The 25,938-nt window shown below is 40.8% G+C and overlaps 2 protein-coding genes across 2 annotated transcripts in view; both read right to left on the bottom strand.

Annotated features, from left to right (window-relative positions):
• The window catches only part of TPGS2 (tubulin polyglutamylase complex subunit 2), a 1,173,328-nt gene that overhangs the window by 292,022 nt on the left and 855,368 nt on the right, over window positions 1–25,938 (bottom strand). The gene's annotated exons all lie outside the window — the stretch shown is intronic.
• The window catches only part of CELF4 (CUGBP Elav-like family member 4), an 814,373-nt gene that overhangs the window by 38,147 nt on the left and 750,288 nt on the right, over window positions 1–25,938 (bottom strand). The window contains 3 exon segments of the mRNA XM_075186292.1: window positions 7,412–7,555; window positions 13,717–13,797; window positions 17,765–17,830. Of these exon segments, the coding sequence (XP_075042393.1) occupies window positions 7,412–7,555; window positions 13,717–13,797; window positions 17,765–17,830 (291 nt within the window).

Raw genomic sequence — 25,938 nt, 5'->3', positions numbered from 1 at the left:
CCACTACTCCTCACAGGTAGTTCAACCCAGATCCCTATCGCTGTCCACAATTCAATCAATAGCAATTTGCCTGTGTACCTAACCCTTTATCATGTGTTTTATTCCTTTAACAGAAACAGTGACACAATTAGAATTGCAACAAATCATTCTGCAGTTAATTTTATGATTTTATATAACTCACTCTATGACATTTAACATGTTTGAGGTTTTATTTTACTTTATTATTTGAAATTTAATGTTGACCAAAACAATTTGATGTTGTTTGGAATAAGTCAGATTTTAGCCTTTCAGGGGGTGCTGAACCCACCAGCAGGAATTCACTCAGACCATAACTTACAACAACTTAATCGGGACAAATTAAGCCCCCTCTGATCTGCCCCTAACCCGCCCACTTTTATGATCACTTTGTGTAGGCTCCACCTCTTCCAAGGTCAGAGAGTCGGGACTGAAATCAGGATGGATGGAAAGTATGATTATAGGGATCATTAGATGATAAACATTTTGAATAACAAATCATACAAAATTAAACCCCAAAGTAAAAACAAATTAATCAACTTTGAAATCAATACAATTTTTGTTGCTCTACAATGTCCTTAAAAATAGACGTATTTGACCAATATCGTAAATAAATCAGCCAAATAAACAGTGACGCCCCTCTCCTCTCAAGTTGGAAATGGCGCTTTCAGGGCTCAAACATAGTCTCTGCAGCTTGAACGATTGTAATATAAGAGAGACCGTTGACCTGTATTGAGAATGGGATTTTCAGTACATACCGACATCTTCCCGAACGCTTAATAAACCACGAACGCAACAAGCAACCAATAAAGATAATTGATCCCTAATTTTACAGTCATTTAATCTGCAGTGACTCTATCATAGTGCACAAGGTACCATAGGGACAATATAAACTCCCATATGTATCTACCTTATTAGTATTTCCACTATAATCATATTCTATCATATTATATCTATGGACAGCACAGTGGCCTAGTGGTTAGCACTTCTGCCTCACAGCACTGGGGTCATAAGTTCAATTCCCGACCATGGCCTTATCTGTGTGCAGTTTGTATGTTCTCCCCGTGTTTGCGTGGTTTTCCTCCGGGTGCTCCGGTTTCCTCCCACACTCCAAAAACATGCTAGTAGGTTAACTGGCTGCTATCAAATTGCCCTTAGTCTCTCTCGGTCTGTGTGTGTATTTTAGGGAATTTAGATTGTAAGCTACAATGGGGCAGGGACTGATGTGAATGTGTTTTCTGTACAGCGCTGCGGAAATAGTGGCGCTATATAAATAAATAGATGATGATGTTTATCCAAAGCACAACCGGCTTTAAAGTCAGCATTGAAGATACTATTGTGTTATTATAACAGGTTCTTTCTCTTATAATGTCCAACACCCATTAGTATATAATAGACAAGATTCACAGACTCATAGAGTATAATAAAACATTCTATTTCCTCCCTTTCTAAATGTTTCTGCATTCTGCGAAGGTCTTTGGTCTCACAGCAGAATTCTCATCTACTGATCTGTGTCCAGTTTAACTAGGTTCATCTACATCGCAGTCCAGAAAAAAACGTTATAAATACTTCAAAGAAGGACCTGACTTCAGTGTAAAACGATTCCCATCTGTTAGAAATAGGGACACAGAAGCACCAGCAGGAAGTTTAGATACAGTTACTGTCCCGAAATACCTTTCTCCGTCATCGTTGGGTCAATCCCACATCTCAAATGGTTATCTCAAGTTTTTTAATTAAGTTGAGATAAACTTTTCTTGTGATGTTAATAATGTATTGGAACAGTGTCACCGTGGGAGCTGTTTCCCTCTTTTCTACATTCATTTTTACGGCACAGATAAATATTAAGATCTCTGCCTGAAAAATGTTGTGGAATCGTTTACTGATCTTGGTGAATGGAATAATAATTAGCCTGTGGGAAAAAAAATAATAATATTTTCTTCCTTTGATGTTACTTATCTGTAAAGCTGCTCTGAATAATTTAACCCCTGCAATGCCACGGGGGTACGGCAGCCTCAGATGGGGACTGGCATCGATATTAACGTGGTATTTGTGTCCATGTAGTAAGACTCATATTCAGGAAGAATACTTTGTACATGCACCCAAGTAATGAGGACACCTTACAACAAATGGCGGTATTATCCCACAGAAGATGTCCCCAAACTTCATTGAGAATGGCCCAAAGACTGGACGCCAAGCTTTCTGCCATTGAATGACAATGTCCCTTCAGAGCTGAGTGATTTGGAAATGACTGATTTAAAGCTCACATCCCAACTGTGTGGAAGTTGGGTAATATGTCCACACTCACTATGTAGAGCTGGGACATCACCATGGTAAGATACCTCTAGTGCATTTGGGAAAGGATGGAGATGGGGGGATCCTAGAGCTCCTGAAGCACTGAACATACCCCTGGGGGATGTGGCATGACCCCCAACCTCTGTTGTTCCGGGACAATGTTGGGAATTCTGATGATTGGACAAGTAACGTTATTTATAAAAGCATTGAGTTCCCATCACCTTCCTACTGTCTCCTTGCTGTTAGCCAGTGATATCTGTCAGTTGCTCTGCCCGTGCTGAGTATCTCTCGATCCCGGACATAGTTGAAGGAGAGGCTTTATTTAGAATTTAGAATTTAGAATAAAGTAATTTTACTTAGAGGTCTTCTATAAAAGCTCAACCTAATGAGAATGACTAATCTGAGGACTCAAGGAAGAACACTGAGTAACCCTTCACAATGGTTTTTCCCATTTAAGTTTCATCTCCAGATCACTCATCTTAGATATTTGAAAGGTATTGTTTGTAGATTATTTTTTTGTGCTTTACCAGCAATGAACCATATAGCTCGGTGTAATGTAAGACTTAGTATACCTGCCTACTGTTTCTGAAATTATCACATCCATGGTCCAACAGACACATCTGCTCTCCCAGCATCAAACGTGATCTCTCACTGTGTGGGGGATGAGGTAGAAGGGGATGAGGTAGAGGGGGTAGAAGGGCATTTATCACCCAGGGACCCACAAACTCTTGATTTTGCACATGAATTCCAGCACTGCAGAAGGATAGGACACCTATTGTCCACCTACAACATAGCTCTACTTCTGACAGATCATCTACTCTATTCCCAATATCTCTTGGGGTCCTATAAAGCTTTTATCTCTGTACACCTCTTCTCTTGGTAAATTAATTTGCTCATTTGTTCTTCCCCAGTCACGAAACCCAAATCTACCTCTTCATCCCTGACGATTCTCTGCTATCTCACACAGGATGTACCAATACTACCTAACTCATCATATTTCCCCTTCCAGAACTTCCCCTCAAAACTCCCTCAATGTCAACAACATCATCATTTCCTCAGTTTCCCAAACCTGTTCCCATGGTGTCACACTTGACGCCGCCCTCTATTTTACTTCTACACTTTTGACGTTTTGCTAGAATATGTCCTTTTTTTTTACCCAAGATGCACCAACTCTATTCATTCTCTCATCATCTCCCGCCTTGACTACCGAAAACTCCTCTTATCTGGAATTCTCCTCACCCATTTATTCCTGCTTCAATCCATCCTAAATACCGTGGTAAAACTAATCTTCATTTTTCCCACATCTGCCACACCACTTTGCAAATCCCTATACTGGCTCCCCATATGCTCCACAAACCAAATCAAATGACTCATCTACACATACAAAGCTCCCAATAACACCATCCTTTCCTACATCTCAAATCTTATATCAAAATACTCTCTGGCATGTCGTCTTTTATCTGTCTCTGTTCTCCGTCTCGCATCTGGTATCCACCTCTCACTCCCACCTATAAGACTTCTCCTGCCATTACCACTAATGGAATCCCCTACCACGCCTGATCAGGATCAAATCTTGGAACACTCTCTGAAAACCCATCTCTTTATGAGAGCTTACTCTACTCCCAACAATACTTACACTAATGTACCAAACAACTGTCCCAGTCTCCACTCTGGACCACACGCACTCCTCTTGCTGTGCCCTGCTTGGCTACTTTGGGAAGTGCCCTCATGTAAACACTCTGTGTTGACCATTTCCAGGTCTGTAGACACAGAAGCAACTGGTGGAAAAAGAAAAGTCCTGCCAATAATCTCTTAAAAATCATCCTTGCCGGCCAAGACAAATTCCTTGACCCAAGAGGCTCTCTTGAGTGGCCAGATCGCAAAAAGTCGTAAGAGCGTATTTCTATGTCTCATTACAGAAATTGCACACCAGCCCCGGAAAGCAGACCTGGGCCTTTTCAGAACCACCTTTCTCTCTATTTACCTCCAGGAACTGTAATGAAAACTCCCCTGGTACTGTGTTAGGGGTGGACTGTTACTGAGGCTTCAGGAGATTGGCTGAGAGCACGCGGTTACATTTTTCTCTAAAAATACTGCTCACACTCGTGTTACTAAGTTATATGAGTAAAGGGTCATAGTTGCTTTATTTCCTGCATTGTATTTGTATATTTGAATGTTGCTATTGAATTAATATTTGCGCACATAAACATACTCTATCCTGTGCCCCTGGTGGGTACAAAGGTGACCCACTGAAAAGCCAATGCCAATCTCTGCTACCTCTGAAGACCAGAGCAAATCAGGTCACCCCTTGAGGCTTGTTTAACTGCAAAATCCTGCAACGTGGAATCTGGTTTCCTGTTCATAGCCTGCATTCAGCAAGGGGTACCTAATCCATCCTGCCCATCAGATGGAGCAAAATGTTCAGCTCAACAGTGCCGCCATCGTAATGCACTAAGCCGCGTGACTACCTGGATAAGCCGCCACATTCACACAGCATTAGGCTTACAATGTCCTTAAATGGACTTGCGCTGTCCTTTATGGGATTCATAATTGGCTGCTGTGCGCACACAGTGTAAAGCAGAAGAGATATCCTGAGTTTGGAATCACAAATGGCTCCAGCTTCAAAACTGCTCAACTTCATATCATAGCGACCACACAAGCAGTCAGCAGGATCTCAGTAACAAGATGGAATAATTTGCTAATAGAGAAGAGTTCTATTTCTACTAACGTAATGGAGTCAGAGTGACTAAATTGGAAGCACACATATTTTATTTTACTGTTACATTTAGTTTTGTCCAGTTTTGCAACTAGGAAAATAGTTGCCTATAGCCTAAAACCTAATGCTCCGGCTTAAATGTAATTGAGCCACTTAGTGAGACATCCTCCCCCCCCCCAAAAAAAAAATAATCAATAGAGCGCTACTGATGATGAACCACTAAGAATTTACCCAAGTGTAGCCGATTTAAGGTCAGGGAATACATTTACATAGAAACACATGATTAGTTCTGTGATTCGTAGCTAATTTAGCCAATCACAGAGCTGATTTCCGCGTTCACACCCTCTAGATTGACATTTGTTTCTTCCATGTGATACCAGAGCGAGACAACCACTTGTACTCTAACTGTTGGGGGACTACAAGTCCCAGCATGACATGCTAGCCTCCGGCATACAAAGCACCTATTGGCAGCATTTTAAGTCCAGCAGGGCCTCCATTTCCAGAATTTCTCAGCTGGCTGTCAGGCATGATTGAACTTGTAGTTCCCGAACATCTGGACACACATGTGAAATCTGCATCATCCAAAGGTTATTTACATAATATTCGTTAGCTCAGAGATAGCCGGTGTCACTGTTTCCACTGCCCTATAGGAAGAGGGCAAGCCACGTGCTCTCCATAGACTTCTATAGTAACAGGGACATCTATAGGCTAAATGAAGGTACTGCTCTTAAAAATAATCATACTGAGGATGGCCAAACAATTAACATAATAAAAAAAATGCATTGTTTTGAATGAAAGAAATTGCACAGTCCAATTATACTTCATTCCATAGAACATATTTAAAAGTCCCTATAATATGTACACGATCACTGGAGAAAGCTCCTGTCGGCTTCAGAGGTGAATTTGCAATAAGCCAATCAGAAGTGGCGAGCGCGTGCTGGTGTCTATCATCATCACTGTGCATTTGCAGCTGCCCTCTAGCATGGGGCAAAATATAAAGCTCCTAACAGGCGTATATATGCGTTTCTGTGCTGGTCTTTCTAAGCCGCATTTACGTGAACACGCCTATGACACAGAATGTTTAGGCCGGTAATAATTCCACTCTGAACTAATGAATGTGTAAATTGCTACACTTTATAAATGCTGCAAATAACGGCAATAATTGAATAAGTCTCCACTGCTTTAAATTGCACCTGGTTTCAATAGATTCACCCGAATGTTAATCCGCAGTTCAGCGATTGCAGCGCAGGACATAATTAGGGCTCCCGTGTGCTGGTTTACTTAAAAAATTATGTCTGTTACCTGCAGGGAGTAGAGCTAGATACTTTGTGAGCTGAACCAATATTGAGAACACAGCCCAAGAAGGAAATATCAGCGTCACTGAGTTAAAAATAAAGTTTTAATAGGAGATTTGGTGACGTCATTGGTTTCTAGTGAGCTGATTGGCTGGATTCTTATGGATACAGGTTCAGTCATAACGCCCAACATTTTAAGAAAACAAAACAGGGCCACCAGAATCTGCCATGATGAGCCCAAGACCTATCCCTAAACCGCAACCCAAACAGGTCCCACCATAATAAGTTATACCTCATTTAGGGTCAATGTCCTGACAAAATGGCCGCCTTCTCCATGTATAGAGTACAGACTCAAAATGTCTACATCCTTACAAATCCAAACTGTTAGTGAATACAGATTAATGTGATTAGTGAGGGTAGATTTACTAAACTCTCTAAAAAGGAGAAGTGGAGGTGTCGCCCATAGCAACCAATCAGATCTTTGCTCTCATTTATCTAGTACATTCTAAGAAATGATAGCTAGATTCTGATTGGTTGCTATGGGCAACACCTCCACTTTCCTTCTTAGAAGGCAGAATAAATCTACCCCCTAAACTGTTCTGTTGCATTTATATTACAATACATAGCAGTCGATTAAAACCACAAATGCTATTGGGCATCACATGCAGGAAAATATAATCATACACAGTTATTTCAACAAACACTGAGCATTGGAAAATTGGAAAACATCTATAAAAATCGGCACTATAAATATAAAGTGGAGCAAGTAGGGACAGCCAGGGATAAACACATAGGAACCATATGAATAAGGCGACACAAACATGTGACTAACGCAAGAAGTCAGGTGACTTGCGGGCTATCAATTCGCTTCTCACCCAATTCTTGAGGAAACAATAGTCAAAGTGATTGTTTCTGACTCAGTAAAACATCTGAATTTCTTATTGTCTTATTATTAGTACAGAAGCAGACCAAGCATAAGGCTGAAGGGAAAAACAGAATATTGTAATTAATTTAAGCAGTCTGAAAGGTGTTTAGTGAGAAACCCTGTTCTTAAATCCTGGATGAAGCTAATTATTTTGTTATCTTTACCCACCAAAGCATTTACTTTGGTTTGTCGCCCGATCCACAAACACTTTCGAGGAGATGACATTACCGAAAGGCAGGAACATCTGCATCAGCTCGGCGTCCCCAAATTCCTGGGGGAGATGGTAGATAAACAGGTTGCAGCCCTCAGGTCCTGGAAAACAGGCAGAAAATGTGACACTCTTAGCGGGAACAATAATCTAACTAAAGAAACAAAGGGCTAGATTTACTAAGTTGCGGGTTTGAAAAAGTGGAGATGTTGCCTATAGCAACCAATCAGATTCTAGCTGTCATTTTGTAGTATGTACTAAATAAATGAAAGCTAGAATCTGATTGGTTGCTATAGGCAACATCCCCACTTTTTCAAACCCGCAGCTTTGTAAATCTAGCCCTAAGTGTATGGAAATCAAATGCATCTCAGATCAAACACAATCATTATTTACCATCTTGTCTGGTACCATGGGCAGTTTACTGTTAAGTACTTGCCCCTCGCGTGTATATATTTTTACAGAAGTAACACTCATTTTTGTTCGTACCCCATGCGCTACCGTTTTACGGTGATATCGATAAAAAAAAATGCGCGGAGGAACATCACGGACAATTGAATCTGCCCCTTAAAGTAATTTTTTAAATTGTCCATATTTTGAACCAAACTTGACTTGTTATCTGTTCATTAGAGAAAAAAAATGCATAACAGAATATTTATAATTCATACCTGGAACATTTAGGATTGGAAAAGTGGGACATAACATGTCACCCCCCTCTATCTGCCCAAACAGGACCATTTTGTAAGCTTGGGACACATTGAGCCACTTCCCCAATTTGCACAAGTCACAATAAGATCCCCCTAAACCACGTAAGGCCATTGTACTCCCCAGTCCTAAGTGAACTTCACATTGCAGTGTTGGACGGGCAAGCCTGTAAAAGGTTATGTCTCTGTCTGTCTGGGTTCAGGACTGTGTGTAGTTTTATAAACCCTCTTGCAACTTTTACTGAACACACTGCTTTGTCGTAAATTCTGTGGGTTTCAGCAATGTCCATACAATCAGGGAGAATTCTTTGTTTTTGGTGCCCTGTGATACAACACAAAGCTGCCGGCTGAATATAATGGTTTCCAATGCAGAGATGAACCCAATCCCCAGACAATGAACCGAAATAACTGATGGTACAAATCACAGAAGGAAGGGAGATAAACCTAACAAGTGTAATGTAGCAACTGTATCTGTTGTCAACATTCTATGGTGAGAATTATTCTGTTGTCAACATTCTATAGTGAGAATCCTGATGCACGGTCTTCATACGATGAGGAAGGGTCTGTTCCCAGCTAGGCTCTGGCAGGGTGAGTGGTGGGAGACACATAGAACGTCCCCTCCCCGTCTCTGCCGCTCACCTCGCCGGCAGAATAAAAGAAGACGGATCAGTACACTGACAGATGCCCATTTAAAGTACATTAAAATTCCTCTGTCTCAGCGTGATTACCTTTAGGGTCTCACAGCACTTCCCGGTACTAATAGGAAATAAATCCTAGATGAATATTTGCTAAGCACAATATTCCCCTCTAATTTGCTGAGAGCGCTGTGATGCGGCAGCCTCTGATCTCTGAGTATCGCACAGAAACACCGGTTCAGAGGTGATGGAGACTCTTAATCTAAGGTCGAGGGTACATGGGCAATGCTAATTATTAACAATAATTTTATCTTAACCCTCACTGCTTTGTGTGGTTAGTTGTCAGACTTCCACGGCTTCAAACAATGTTAATCTAAAGTTGTCTGTTGTAGAATATTAATAAGACTTTCCCATAGAGCCGGGACAAGGAGAGGCTTGGGAAGAACAAGGTCATAGGAACAGGTCAAGCGCTACATGCGATCGTATATGTCCCGTATTAGGGATAAAGCTTGGCACGCCCTTACTGTACACTGACTACGCCCAGTCCCCTCCCTGTCCCATGAAATCATAGGCTGTACTAAGTGTTCTTTATGCTTGAAGATGAATTGTTGTTGCGCTCACTGGCGAATATTCCGGTTCTGGACAGGCACGGAGCAATTTAATGCAAAATGCGACACGTGTTGCCATTTACGTTTCCGAATGAATCAGGCGCACCCTGTCTATGTGCGGTTGGAGAATTGGGTGAAAGTTTTCATCTGTACCCTGAGTGACGCAATTTCTTTTCTCACCATAACATTTTATTTATTGGTCCCATGAATCCGTCAATGTACAGCGCTGCGTAATATCTCAGCTCTTTATAAATAAAAGAAAACACTAATATTAAAATATAACAGGCAAACCCAACTGCGCAAGATTGCCGCTATGTGGAAATCTATTTGTACATGTCCAATGTTGCAGATTCTGTAGGATGAAACTACCGCCCGACGCCATTGCACCCCAGGTCCTTTCTAAGCGCAGGGCGCCTGCGTTGACGTCCCGCAACCTCCTATTACAGCACTCCGCAAAAGTATCAACATTTTCTTGCTCATTTGTCCCAGAAGCCTTTGCAAAATATTGCACTTTTTGTCGGCAATAGTCAAATAAGCTTCTTCCAGCTAATTATACATGTTTTAGAGTTTGCTAATGAGGCTAAAATAAATAGATGAAAAGGGAAAATAAATGTGTTACAAGTGTGAAAGTGATAAAATGAAGATTGCATCGTTGATGTTGGCGTCCCGAGTACAAAAAATAGCAGCGACATTTAGGTGGTTACATCTGCATGATTGATGAAAGTCCAACACCTATGAATAATTGCTGATAAGAAACTGTATGTTAATTTGCAAACAGTTCAGAGACTGACTGCCCAGAGTATATAATGTTACTCTGAGTTCAGGTGAGTTACTGTAAAAAAAAACAATCAATTTACTGCAATTTTTAGTATTTTTTTGTAAATCTGAAGGTCTCTACCTGTGTATTAAATATGTAGCAGAAATATTAATGCTAGCGCTGCATCATATCCCCCTATGACGCATGGTGCAGACACATGCACAGAATATAAATGCTTATTTTTACGCGCCACAAATGGACTTCTCTCCAACTCTAAATTGGGCAATGAACTGATAACATCATTGATTAAAAATGTAATTGATTAAAAAATTAATCAAAGCTTATTTATAACAAATATAGAGTTTACACTGGAAGCGTGGCAAATCCCTATTGGGGCCCCTTGGAGACATTTGGGGCCTAGGGCCAGTGCTCTCCCTGACCTGCCCTAATACTAACCCTGAAAATTCAGGACAGCGAAGAATGAAAATTAAGGGGTGATTTGAATTGCACATAGGTTTCCATACTTGGGCATGTGCAATTTTGCATTGATGCACGTTAACTAATACTTGCCAACCTTTGGTAAGTTAATTCCGGGAGATCCCAAACAGGGGGGCGTGGTTGTAGGGAGGGTGGGGCGGGGCACGGTAATTTGCAGCTTTTTGTCTCCGCCCCCCGCGACAAAAACAGCATTTTGTCACGGGGGGCCAAAATTATGCTATTCACCACGAATCGCATCATTTTGAGGAGCAAGATGCTATATGCGGGATATTTGCCTGCTCTCCTGGAAACCCGGGAGACCTACCCGAATTTCAGGAGTCTCCCGGACATTCCGGGAGAGTTGGCAAGTATGCGTTAACTAAGTTCACCCAAGTTTAGAGTTGCACAATGCTTTGGCACATCTCAACTCTAAATGCGGATATTAGTGACACTGAAGTTAGTGTCTGGTGAAAGTGTAGAACTTGCACCTGCATTATGAAGCCGGAAACCATACACCTATAAAACACGTATTTCGGATGGATCACTACCCGTAAATAAGTGCGCAGCTCAGGTGGTGAGTAGGGAACTTGCATCTCCACGTGAACGTCCCTCGTCCAACTCTCAAAGAGCAAAGTGTCACAAGTATTAGATTCATGCAGCTCAAAACACTGACGCCAGTTGTACATATCCGCAGTGTCACAAATTTTACGTCGCATTATGACGCGCAGATGAACTTGGAGCGTATACTTATTAATTTTGGAAATTCCCAATGGCCCCAGTGCGGAGTAATTACAGGCCAGTGGTAATCAGGTATCTCCCAGCTTAGTATCTGCTGGTCTGAACCTCTAGTCAGTTCTATCACCTCCTCTCTACTCTTATTGATTAAACATCATCTCATCCCAGCAGCCGGGAGATTGATGTCGCCAGAGCTGCATGTAGAACAGAACAAAGTGTGTCCTGGACAAGTCATTAGCAGGTTACAGACAATTTATAGGCCGCTGACCAAAGCGGAACACAAAGTATTAACATTTAGCTGTCACGGTGGTGTTTTTATCTGTGCCGGGGAACATTTATCCAGCGTGGGGTCCTATAAGACCCCAACATTTCATTTCAGGGACATTTTGCTGCCGGGCTGGTGCATTGAAGCACTTGAGGAGTGATGCCGTCTAGGCCAAGATTGTACTAAGCTCCCCATCAAGAGATGTTTATTGAACTTTATTTTATTGTCATTTTATTGTTATTATTAATTATTGAGACACAGTATTTATACTTGGAAAGCCCTGAGGATAAGTACAGACAATGGAAAGTTCATCCAATATGCAGAGCAAGAGAAAGTTTACTTTGTTTAAGAGAAAGGACAGAAATTTACAGGGACAAATCTTGGAATTGTACAGTACTTGGAAATTAGATGAGCTTTTTTTAAAGTGCTAAACAAGTTGGATGCATAACCTTCATATCATATAGAGATGCCGTTGACACCTCTGACTTCCCATATCAGTTTGCCAGGAGCCTAATATCAATAATCTGTGCTGTTGGAGGACCCTGCTCCTTCCACTATCTAATCCTCAGTCTGTGGCTTCCTGCTGCCTCCATTCCCCTCCTCACATCATGTCACTGCCCCTATCACATGCAGCCCAGCCCTCACTAACGCATCACCCATCTCCTGACATACTCTGTGCTGCTGGGGACCCTGCTCCTTCCACTATATAACTCTCAGTCTGTGGCTTCCTGCTGCCTCCATTCCCCTCCTCACATCATGTCACTGCCCCTATCACATGCAGCCCAGCCCTCACTAACACATCACTCATCTCCAGATATACTCTGTGCTGCTGGGGACCCTGCTCCTTTTACTATATAACTCTCATTATGGGGCTTCCTCAACAACCTTCATTGAGACATCAGGACAAATTAGGCCACACCCCAACCCACCAAGCCCATGCACAGTTACCATGAAACCACCCCCCTATATGATAGACCACGCCCACATGGGGTATGATGGGAGAACATGTTCCTCTTACTGAATACCTTATATTGCTCGTAGCTTGGCTTTCACCAAGGGTGTTCAGTAATCCAGGCTGCGTAGTTTGTTTTCTCTGCTCTCAGTAATGAGACAGATCATTGGATTTGGATACAATTGTATCCACCGAGCAGTTCTGTGTTGTATACAGGAGCAACGGAAATAACCGCTGCCTTAATGATATAAAAGCCTTGGTAGAAAACACTGAGGAAAACCAATAACCTATAACAGTGTAGTTGGAAAAAGTTGCAAGAGGAAAAGTACATTAAAATCATCTGATATTGGAAAATAAATCTACTTCTGTTGTGTTTAGAATTCTTTTTTAAATATGAGACACTTTTGCAATAAAATTATCAACTTGTGATGGTGTACTCAGGGCTGAGGCAAGCCCCCTCGGTCGTTACTGCTTCTTATCAACAGAGGGAGCTCCAAGTGGGGGCACTGTGGGGATATCATAGGCAAACTGAAGGGGGGTTTCCTAGTGCCTGTAAATCCACCCTCCAAGCCTGGGGCACTGTCTAATTGAGGTGGCTGGACCCTGCTCCCTCTTCGCACGGCTCTGCTTGAAAAGGGAGAGCTGCGTGCACCTAACAGTAGTGCATGCAGCATTGCCCATGTATATTATGGGGATAGGAAGAGATGGAGAGCAGCCAAGCACTGTCTAATATTATAGCCACGCCCCCTTACATGCTGGTCACGCCCACTGGCAGCGTGGTGTGGAAACCCCCCTCTACAAATCCTGCGTTTGCCTCTGGGTATTAAAATCCCTGGACGAGTGACATTATGGTACTCATTCACTGTTTTAGGCACCCCCTAACTATTTGAGCCTCTGGCAAACGTCTAGGTGTACCTTATAGACCAATTTTTGTAGCTTGTAAGAGACATGGCTTATTGGAGAGTGCAAGTGTCCTAAATAAGATGTGTGCATGCTTAGACGGGTCGGGCAAGGGGTTTAGGCGGATCAGGATGGGGTTTGTGTTTTCCAGTGTGAATGTTTGGAGGTAATGTATGTATTGCACGGATCATAGATACATTTAGCACTGTACTTGTACCCGCGGGAGCAGTCGTACCTTCTCTCTGTTGCTGTGGGATCATCGGAGCTGGCTGTGGGAATGCTTGACCGATCTGTCCGTAAGCAGCAGGATAAGCAGCTATTGGGGAAACAAGGAGAGAAGAGCAGTCAGCTGGGGGCTGTTAAAGTTTCACTTCCATTGAAAAGACTGAAATTTTTCTGGCGCAACAATGACAACTTATGTTGTGTGCAAATGTCGATTCCACCACATCATCCATTGTAACATTGGTTTTATAACGAGACCTCTTACATACAGCCCTGACACTGCCCTGACTAATCCGCGGCACCTGCCTTAATGTGATATCCGTTGGTCTTTGCTTCACCTAGACGCCAATTATATTGTAACGAGTGCACTGAAAACTAATGGTACAGTCTGTAGCAGGAACTGACACAGTGGAACACTTAATAACCTATATTAGTGGCCCGTGCACCGAGAAATAATGGATGCAAATTGCTATATTTATGTGCCACGCAGTTTTCATCTGGGTATTTCGTACAATCTGCTATATGCCTGAAAGAAAAGATTATGTATGGTGACAGAGTATAATCACATTCAATGCAAGTCTTCATGCCAATGCTTCATGGTACCACCTCTTCGTTTCTGAAACAATTATCTGCGCATTTGCTACGACAGTGAAAAAGATAAATATATATATATATATATATATATATATATATATATATATATATATATATATATATATATATATGTGTGTGTGTGTATAGATAGATAGATAGATAGATAGATAGATAGATAGATAGATAGATAGATAGATAGATAGATGGATATTGATATAAAAATGCATTATCTTTGCTGCCCTCTGCTGGTCAAAACTGCAAACATACCCAACCAGCTATAACCTAGCCAGCTGAGAACGGCAATCAGCTGAGCAGTATTCCATTTAATGTAATGTTTATGGGATAACAAAAATGTACTTGCATAAATAAATTTATGTTTCTGAGCACGAGATGCCAGGTGTAATATAACTGCTGAAAATGTTCCACTGGTGATCTACGGTGATCGCAGAATAATTAACATCAACCTATATTTTCCCTGTAATGCATTTTTCATGAATTTTTAATGTCATGAACCTTATTTAATGCTATTGGGCTCATTAGACGGTGGGAGCGCATAGGCAAACCGAGGAGGGGGGGTTCCTAGTGCCTGGAAAACCCCCATCCGAGCCTAGGGCAACTGCCCCTGCTTCACATGGCTCTACTTGAAAAGGGAGAGCTAACAGTAGTGCACGCAGCATTGCCCATGTATATTATGGGGATAGGAAGAGTTGGAGAGCAGCCAAGTACTCTCTAAAATTATCGCCACGCCCCCATGCATGCTGGTCACGCCCACTGGCAGTGTGGTTTGGAAAACCCCCTCTACAAATCCTGCATTTGCCCCCTGGAGCATGGAGATCTGTGGCGAGATCGTAGCAACTACGGATATACAAATTGTTTGTCCTTCTGATGAGGGAGGCTGAGAAGATCAGGGACTTATTTGCTGAGTGTAACCTACATAATAAGCTGGTACTGCGCCAAATGCAAGACCCTGATCTCATGTAGAGGGACAAGATATTTGAATGAGCTGCTATTGGTGTAAATGATTGATGTTCCTTCCTGGTTCAGCAGGTGATCTCAGACTCCTTATATTCCTTCTAAATGTGCTAAACATCAGTTGACATTACAACCAAGATGCCCTTTCACACCAAATGGATAACTACATTTATAAGCACGCAAATATATATTTTTACAAACTTAAATGTGCAAATGGGACGCATGAAATAATGGCAGCTGTGATGTCCTGAAACTCTAAGAACTTATTTAAGACACTAATAAGGCTCTAAGTAGAAATGAACTAAGGGTATATTTACTAAACTGCGGGTTTGAAAAAGTGGAGATGTTGCCTATAGAAACCAATCAGATTCTAGCTGTCATTTTGTACAATGCACTAAATAATTGACAGCTAGAATCTGATTGGTTGCTATAGGCAACATCTCCACTTTTTCAAACCCGCAGTTTAGTAAATATTCCCCTAAGAGTGTGAAACAAAAGTAATAATAGGATTAGTGGTTTAGGACTTATTACGAAACAGCCATTTTCTCTAGCGGATTGTTTTCATCATTATAAGTATATAAACAATGTTGATATACAATAATGTGCAATAATATATTTTTTCAATTGCAGTAAGTCACAAATAGAAATCAATATTTTTAACATTACTAGCTATTTTTAGCACCAGAATGTTACGTTTGTCCTGATTGAGTACCGCACAATACAGTCATATAATTACAAACATCGGAACAGGTAAATAATGCTACGTTAGGCGCACACAATACAATTGTCCAAGCAAAATGATTGATTTTCTTTTGCCATTTTGGCAGCCAAAGGTTATTTTTGAGATAAAGCGTCCTGTTACTGTGAGGTCAGAGAGGTACCGAGTCGTTTCACCTCTCCCTTAAAGGGTAACTCAATAGGAAGCAAAAGGTGACCTCAATAAGAATGGGGCTTTTTTTTTGCAATTGTGTTTGGGCTATTTTCTAGAATATATTGAATTACTCTCTTAGTCTGAAGATAAAGTAAATATTTGAAATCAGTAGACAACAAAAGTCGGTGACGCACGGCGCTGATGTCATTACCGGAGAGGTTGGGGAAAGATCAGCTGTCTTTGTATTCCTATTAAACGCTGAACATACTGGGTAATACGTCTTAGATTTTCCAACAAGCCTTTTAGAACTGACAGTCTTTACCTAATTAAGTGTCTTTCCTGGAATCTGATTCAAGATTACAGGCAAAAAATAAAATATCTCTAATACTGTTTCGTTGTCATATTTGTACATTGTACCTTTTAACAAAATAAGGTAATAATTGTCTTTCAATAGATATGAACTAAGGACACTTTAATCAGTAACCTTTATATATATCGGTTAACAGTGTTCTATGGTATTAACCAATTGGCGATGAATTAAACACAGTCTGAAAGGGGGAGACTTTGCTGCCAGGTTCACCATTTATGATTGGACCGATTGGAAGCCACTTGATGCCATTGGTCTATCGGATAAGTTAAGCCCCACCCACTTCAGAATCCAAGAAGCCGCAATGTCTACAGACTTTGTATTTCAAAACTTTGCATTTTGGGAACTTTGGATGTCACAAGAGGAGGTCAGTTACCCCCACGATGCTGACTGAAGGGTTGAGAAATATTTAGCAAATAGTAATTTATTACATCGGCTTAATATAGGTACAGTATGCTAATTTCATAAAGGGTATAATATTAAAATGGGGACTGTGAAACATTTTTTCCGAGGGTAAGTACTGATTGGTCACTGGGGTCTACTTTAATCTATTTTGTTAGCAGCCAAGAATCAAAACGAAAAAAATCTATGCTGTTAATAGGTAATTTCAGAGGTGTCATTGGGAGGAGGGGTGCCCAGGTTGCAGACTAACTGGAGAAGGGGAACAATATCTGAGTGGAAGAACAACAATTCTGGTAGAGGAAAGGGTGAATTTAAAAAAAGAAAAATAATATTTAAAAAATCCAATGTGGTCTGTCCAATCTGATTGTACAATGTTGTTGCAATTCTCAGTATCTGTGTTCACTTTCTCTTGACATATTGATAACTACATAGCTCCACTCCTATAATACTTTTACAGATGTAATATTGGATCATGGTTGTTATATCTATGGGTGATATGGTGAAAGAGGGAGTTTGATATGGTTAAAAGGGAAATTATTGAAAATATTCCACAATCCAGTAACTATAACTACTTACTGAATTGTGGAAACAATTATTGTAACAATTGTTCATTAAGGTGTAGATTTATCAAACCTTCTAAAACGGAAAAGTGGAGGCATTGCCCATAGCAACCAATCAGATCTAACTATCGTGTATCTAGTGCATTCTAGGAAATGATGGCTGGAATCTGAATGGTTGCTATGGGCAACACCTCCATTGTTCCTTTTTAGAACATTTGATAAATCTACCCTTCAGCTACAGTTTAAAAACAAAGCTCCATAAAATGATTTATTAGGAGAAAGTGTTAATACTAACGACCTGCGTACTGCTGTACTCCCGCGTAGGCTTGCTGCAAGGGATCCGCCGCTGTAGGACTCTGTGCTGTAATATGAAGAGTAACAATGGATCAGTAATACACCACGTGGATGGAGGAACAGACATACAGGATATAGTACAGCGCATGCAGGTCAGACACATAAATATTCACGTATGAAGTCCTGGATAATAATAGCATGTACTGTGTGATATGATTTGGGCTGAGGTCTGAGCTTTTTTGCTGTAGCAATAGTCACCTCTGGTATTTAAAGGACATAGATACTTTGTTTCCCTTAAAGTGAAACTAAGCACAAAAATTGGAAACATTTGTAAGAAGCATCTAATATAAACGGCTAAAAATTTACTGATTTCCACCAGTTCTACCACCAAGTTTGTTGGCTGGAAAATGTGATAAAATCTCTCAAAGCCAATGTTGTGTATATTAAGTGCACAAATTATAATGGGGATGTAATGTTCTGACTATTACTGCGGCTGGTGTGTTTCACATAGGTGTGAGCACCTATAACACTCATTTCTCTGTGCGAATGGAATGCCTTTATCGTTCTAGACCAACCTATACTCAATCAGAGCATTGGGACATTGACAGAACTATTCCAACTTGTAGCCAATCAGAGTATTAGAATATTCACAGAGCTAGACATCCTGTAGCCAGTCAGATCCTTAGAACGTTCACAGAGCTAGACAAATTGTAGCCAATCAGGTCGTTAGAACGTTCACAGAGCTAGACAACCTGTAGCCAATCAGATCGTTAGAACATTCACAGAGCTAGACCAACTTGTAGCCAATCAGGTCCTTAAAACATTCACAGGTCTGGGCCAGCTTGTGGCCAGTTAGAACATTAGAGCAGTCTAAGAGTTAGCGCTGTCCATAAATAATCAGAACAATAGAAATGTATTAGGGCTAAAGCGACCTGTAGTCCATCAGATAATTAAACCGAGCCCCAACAACATGTAGCCAATCACAGCAGTAAATCACTCAAAGGACTATATTAGTATATAGCCAATCAGATCATTAGAATATTCATAGAAATGGATCAACCTGTGGCCACTCAGAACATTAAATTGTTAACAAAGCTAAACCAATAAGAACATTACAAAACTCACAGACCTAGACAACTTGTAGCTAATCAGAGAATTAGAATATTCACAGAGTTAGACAACCTGCAGCCAATAAGATCCTTAGAATATTCACAGAGTTAGACAACCTGTAGCCAATCAGAGTATTAGAATATTCACAGAGTAAGACAACCTGTAGCCAATCAGAGTATTAGAATATTCACAGAGCTAGGCAACCTGCAGCCAATAAGATCATCAGAATATTCACAGAGCTAGACAACTTGTAGCCAATCAGAGAATTAGAATATTCACAGAGTTAGACAACCTGCAGCCAATAAGATCATTAGAATATTCACAGAGTGAGACAACCTGCAGCCAATCAGAGTATTAGAATATTCACAGAGGTAGGCAACCTGCAGCCAATCAGAATATAAGAACGCTGACAGGGCTACAGTAGACTAACCCGGCATATGCTATTAGTACATACAGCAATGTACTGCCAACTTTGAGAAGGATCATCATGGTGCTGCCAATCAAAGACATCTGAGGCTGCAGCGATTCTACATGTCTGTATATGTCACACCATCACCTTCACATGTATGATCAACCTACGCTACCTCCCGACACCAAATGGGCTTTTCAGATTTGTTATAAAGAGATGGATTTTTTTACCTTGCGATCACGCACACACCTCCACAGACTCTCAGACACAAATAATCATACAACACGGCTTACTAAACACCACCATAAACACCGCAAATCACTAATACACAAAATATAATATAGGACAAATGCTATTACAAATTTAGGAGCCAAGCAGACACTTTGGAAGCCAATGGAGGAGCTTATCCATAAAGATATATATATCAGACCCTAAAGAGGAAGGAAGAAAGAAAGACATAGGGATTTAGGTCCAAAAAGAGGGACTCTTGTAAAGGAATATACACCTCTTACATGGAGTTCAAAATGATGAAATGTACTTATTTTTTTTGTTTTTAGTTCCACTTTAAAGCGTCAATGAAGGAAAGAAATGATCATTTACATAAATAATATTAATAAACTGAATTTGTGTCTTATTAGTGTGTAGTGCGGTCCTGTAATATTCCGTACTGTTTGGGATCATAAAAACTGCTGCCAGGAGCCAGACATTACCAAGTAACACAAATGCAGACATAATGACATATTATTCACAAAATGTAATTATATTATTAATGTTGATCAGGAATAGACATTACTGTAACATATTGACAACATTTTTCATAAAGCAATTGATCCTGTTAAACGCCCGGGAAATGACAGTGATTTAATAAACAGACTCGGCATAATCACATATAAACACTTATCTGTAGAATGAAATATGGAAAACAGGAAACGCAATATCTACGTATAGATCGGAACTACAGGCATTGTGTTATGACAAACATACGTCAAATGATTGGACAGTTTTTGGACTGTGGGTTACAGATGTAATCAGCTCAGAGAGAGTGTGAACTTTTATTCAACGTGAAGTTACTAAACATTATATTATGCAAAAATAATCTTTTCAGTAAGAGTATAGATAAATTATGCACAGAATTGGCGATTAACGGAGAGACACGCAATACTGGAAGGTTCAGAGCGATGTACGACTGCTAGGATAGATACAGCGCAGTCTGAATGTGGAGACGGCTGGATTTATAGAAACAGAGAATAAGTTTATTGGATGTTCTGATGTTGTAGTGAGATGACGCTCACTTTGATCGTAGATCATTGGGTATCACCAAGCACTTTGTGCAATACTCTCAACTGTGCTGAATTTGGGGGGAAAGTCCCGCCTAGAGGACCTGAAAAGGCGTGGGGGCTTAATTGGAAGTGGGCGGATCTTCTGAAAAAGTGGGCATTTCTGAGAAGATCGGGGTGGGGTTTGGGCAGATTGTTGGCACGGGATTATTGTCTGTCTGTGTGTCTGTGCATGTTAGGGAATTTAGACTGTAAACTCCAATGGAGCAGGGACTGATGTGAGTTCTCTGTACAGCGCTGCGGAATTAGTGGCGCTATATAAATAACTGATGAGGATGATGTTTTTGTCCTGATTTTGCATGTTTAAATGATGGGAGGGTGCATAGAAAAAACTTAACATTTTAGCACCTGGGGTAAGAGAAACAAAAATGCTGCCCCCCACTAGCTCTCAATTTTAACCAAATTAACCTAAAATAGTCATAAACTGCGCCCCCCCTTCAGCGTTGAGCCCTGAGCAGTCACCCTTATCGCACAGCCCTAGTTACGGCCCCGGGGGTATGCTTTGTGAATTTTGTGTGTTGGTCATCTCCCATTGCATCTGTATTAGAAAGTCTCTTATTAGCCATTGTCGCTTCCAAGAATAATGCCAACCAGACTATCATACAGGGGCTGTAGCCGTGTTAAGAATCAGGTGTCCTGGCCGTAATCTCAGTGTTTTCAAGGAAGAAAATAAATTTTAAAAATTGAGTCGAACGATTCCAGAAAATAGCATTATTGGGTTAACCTCTCAAATTATTTTCCAGCCCCAAATGCTGGCCCACAGCTTCTTAGCAATGTCCGAGCCGTACTTTCAAGCAATACAAATGTCAGACATTAGTTACAGCGTCTAAATAGCTATTGAAGTGCAGGTCTTAATTTGCATACTTTGAAAAATACACATTCCCTTAATTTCTCTAAGGAGCGTATAGCACCAGGGCGAAGGAGCACCGAGACAAAACAAAAAATATCCAAGAGAGGTCCCTGACCAACTCCGACAGCTTCAAGGACGGGATGTAGGTCAACCTAGCCCCCAAATCTGCCGGATGTAATATATTCCTGTGTGACATTCACTTTAACAAGCTATATATTTTAACCTGAATGAGAAATGTATTTAAGAACGACCGCGTACCCATGGTTTTACACAGAATTTTATGCAATGTCTCTGTTTATAGGTCAAATAAATGTGTATATTAACAAGCTGCATCTGCGATGTTATATGCGACTTTCACCAACTCCGAGCTTTGGCAAGGTCACCGTGCCGGTAATAAAATGTGTGTGTGTGGGGGGGGGGCTGAGACGCGGTTTACCTTCTTCAATCCAATCTAAGTCTTTCTATGCGGACTTAATCTAAATCTACTATCATATCATTTCATGCAACAAGCTTGCGAAGAGCTTTGCAAAATTTATGTAGATTAAAATTCATGGCTACCGTGGTGAGCAGTCCTTATTATTAAGATTGATTAGGACAGCTGATGGCGTGATTAAAGAATCAGGCGTTTACCGTTGTAATTAATTAGGCATTCACACACAACAATAACCCAAAGAATGTGCTGATCAGGGTGGAAACGGTGAAAGGTCCCATATTTAATGATCGCATTTAACTGCGCTGGAAGCCACAAGCGCTACTTAGAATCATTGCACCGTGAGGAGGTACACAATCCATATATTTGCCTTTGTCTTGGTAACCTTCACATCTAACGGCCTTGATTTGTCATTTGTAAACCAAGACTTCTTTCATATGTATATTCCTTGCAGGAATACGGGACTTCGAGATTTTAAAGGGCTTAGTTAGACAAGGCATGCAACCTTTCTGAAGAATGCCACGGGCTTTGAGTGTCAGATAGAATTCTTTCTACGCTAAACAAGAGCATTTAGGTGAAATCCCATTAATCCAGGGGTCAGGGAATTTTTTTACCTTTTACCCCCAAATATATTTAGATACGCCGACGTTACCCCCTTGATTTGAAAGGAAGGAAATCATATATTATTAATTATTGGAATTCAAAATGTTATTGAATCTATTCAAAATTTCTTTGAAAGCTTCAACTTCAAAACTTCAGGTTTTGGAGAAATGATGTTGCTTCATTTTTGACACGAGAGCATCAATATTGGGGCATTTTGATGTCAGAGCAATTTGGATACAGTCTTCAGCATCCAATCGATTTCTCTGCTTTGTTTTTATGTTCGTCAGAGTGGAAAATCCTTGTTTGCAAAGGTAGGTTGTTGCAAAAGGCAGCAACTTTTTGACTGCCTCCTCATGTGCAATTTTGATGCCTTTGCAGCTGTTGACATCCAAAAATATGACAGATCTGCTTTGTTTTCAAATGCAATACGTGCTTCATTATTACATCGCAGCTCAAGAAGTGCCTCTGCCAACCCTTGAGGCTCTTCTGGTACAACAGCAATTTCACATTTAAAGGGGTCTACAATCCAACTGACAGCATGTGAATCGGCAGCATTACCCCCAGGAATTTCATTTTTACCCCATTTGGGGTAATCTACCCCTGCATCCTGACTGCTGCATTAATCTATAGGAAAATGGCACAACAATCAGATTTTAGGAAAGGGTTCAAGGCAGAAATATTTTTGCCCAAAGGTTCTCTTGACACTTTTTGGATCAGTTTCTAAGAAAAATATTTTTTTTAACATTTTTTTTTTATATGGCAATTCATGTTCTGGAACTCACACTCTCAAGTGTAACAGCTTATTGATTCCACAAGAGGTCAGTAGAGGTTACAGAGCCCCCAAAACCAAACTGAGAATTTATTTGGTACTCAGTGTTAATGTATGGAAGATTTTCATTGAAAGTCTTTTAGGAGATTGATTTTTCATAACGTGATATGATGCTATGTATTTTTAAAGGAATTAAATATGTGAAAACAAGTTTGACCTGAACCTTATGTAAAATCTGAGCCCCACGTTTGCTGGTGAATTTGTGTATAAAATCAAAATAAAAAAAATAAAAGCTGCAGATGAATGTATTTTATCATTACAAGCATTACAATTTGTTTTACCATATATATATATATATATATATATATATATATATATATATACTTTTCAACTGTTCTGGTTTAGGTGGGGTTGTCCTAATCCGCGGTTTTGAAAAAGGGGTGGGGAATACACATACGTGGGTGTGGCTTTGATCAAAGGGGCATATTCAATTGTTGGCGGAAACACCGAAAATCCCGCGGTCCATGCACGATTACCGTTATTACGGTAATCGTGCGCGGAAAAACAGTTGATACAGTAATTTACTCGCTGGATTTCAGCTCGCAGCTCCCTGAGCCGCGAGCTGAAATACAGCTAGATTTTACCGTATTAACTATAATAGTTTTAATGCCGCGGAACTTTCGGCTAATTGAATATGCCCCAAAGTGTCAGTTTTTCCAGAATTGGGCGTGGTTAGGGTGTATTGGGGGTGGGGCTTATTATGCCGATTTGCATGTTGGGAGGTGTCTATTTTTTTATTTTTTTTTACATTAACCAAAGTTTGAAGTACAGTGGGCTATGAGGCAGTACTAAGTAAGTAAGGGCACGGAACACAATGAGCGTATATCAGGAACCGCCTGAGCCTAGATCGCCCTCTCAGAGCATAACAAGGTGTCTCAGGTGACGCTCTGCAAAGCAGAAGCGCCCAACTCCTCTGCGAACCTCTGCAGCTTGGCGGAAATGTGGGCGCACCCGCGTAAAATGAGCACGCAGCAACTTCGTGCTTCATGAATCACCTCCATACTGTTTCCTTTGTTGGACGAATGCTCATTTACAGCACTAACCGTCAAAGCCGCTGTGCGTTTAATACGCCCCCTGACCTGCGCTGACGGGAACGCTGCCATGTGACGCTTAGGCACCGGGGATAAAGTTGATGGATATTTTCTTTTCATAACTATCTCAACTCAAAGCACAAATGATTTTATTATAGCTGCCAAGACCTGGCTTAATCATCTCCATTTATTACTGCACAAGAGTGAGTTTGGGAAAATTCTCTCATTAAAATCTCTAATATTCAGAGTTAAAGATGCTAAATGAGGTTTTTTCTCTGCCTCGCCTTCTAGCCGGTGGTTTATGGAATACGGGTGATTGTTACAAATGGAAAAGAATAATGATTCCAAATGCTAATGGATTAGATTACAGATGTCTAATTGTAATTTAGTTACTTTGAATGCTACTCTTTAGGAATACTTGTTAACTCCTTTCCACTGGGAGAGGAGCCATGAAATATTATTGTACATGTACAGTGAGGGGGACGCACTCTGTAACTCTGCATAAAATATCATTCGCATTCCCTGGTGATATTATATAAATCATATATTTGTAGTACAAAGCCGGCAGCAGAAATGAGATTTCCTTTTCTGGAGCACAATGGCTGAAATGAGAAACGTAAGGGTAGCAGTTATAGGGGTGGTCCTCTCCGCGGGGGTCTTGTATTTTGAACTAACTCAGAACTGGTGGTGTGACAGCTCTCTGTTTATATTATAATGGGATCCAATCTGCACTTCCAGAAGCGCATTTATGGGCATAATGAGAATAATGCAACAAAAAGCTACACACACACAAAGACACACACACACACACACACACATACACACACACACACACACACACACACACACACAAAGACACACACACACAGACACATACACACACACACACACACACACACACACACAAAGACACACACACACACACACATATACACACACACAAAGACACACACACACACACAAAGACACACACACACAAAGACACACACACACACACACACAAAGACACACACACACACACACATATATACACAGACACACACACACACACACACATATACACACACAAAGACACACACACACACACACACACACACACACACACATATACACACACACACACAAAGACACACACACACATATACACACACACAAAGACACACACACACACACACACACACACACAAACACACACATACACACACACAAAGACACACACACACAAAAACACACACACACAAAAACACACAAACACACACATGCACACACCTGCACACACACACACACACACACACACACACACACAAAGACACACACACACACACACACACACAAAGACACACACACCTTATGTAATAAAGACAATTCTGATGTTCCCTCACTCTCATCACTAATTTAAGCCATAATTGGGGCCAAGCTGAGCAGCGCTTCATGATAAATGTTTTATTTAAGAGAAGGGGTGGTAATATATTTAGTAGGAGGTTGTAATTGGACGTGTTTACACCTGGTCACACACCTAGGCGCAGAGTTATTTCCCAAGACTTGAAAGAGGAAGAGCGCTGGTCGTACGATACTT

Source organism: Mixophyes fleayi, chromosome 1 (genome assembly GCF_038048845.1).
Source record: "Mixophyes fleayi isolate aMixFle1 chromosome 1, aMixFle1.hap1, whole genome shotgun sequence".
In the NCBI taxonomy this organism is placed as follows: Eukaryota; Metazoa; Chordata; class Amphibia; order Anura; family Limnodynastidae; genus Mixophyes; species Mixophyes fleayi.
This window is presented reverse-complemented; position numbering and strand designations above follow the sequence as displayed.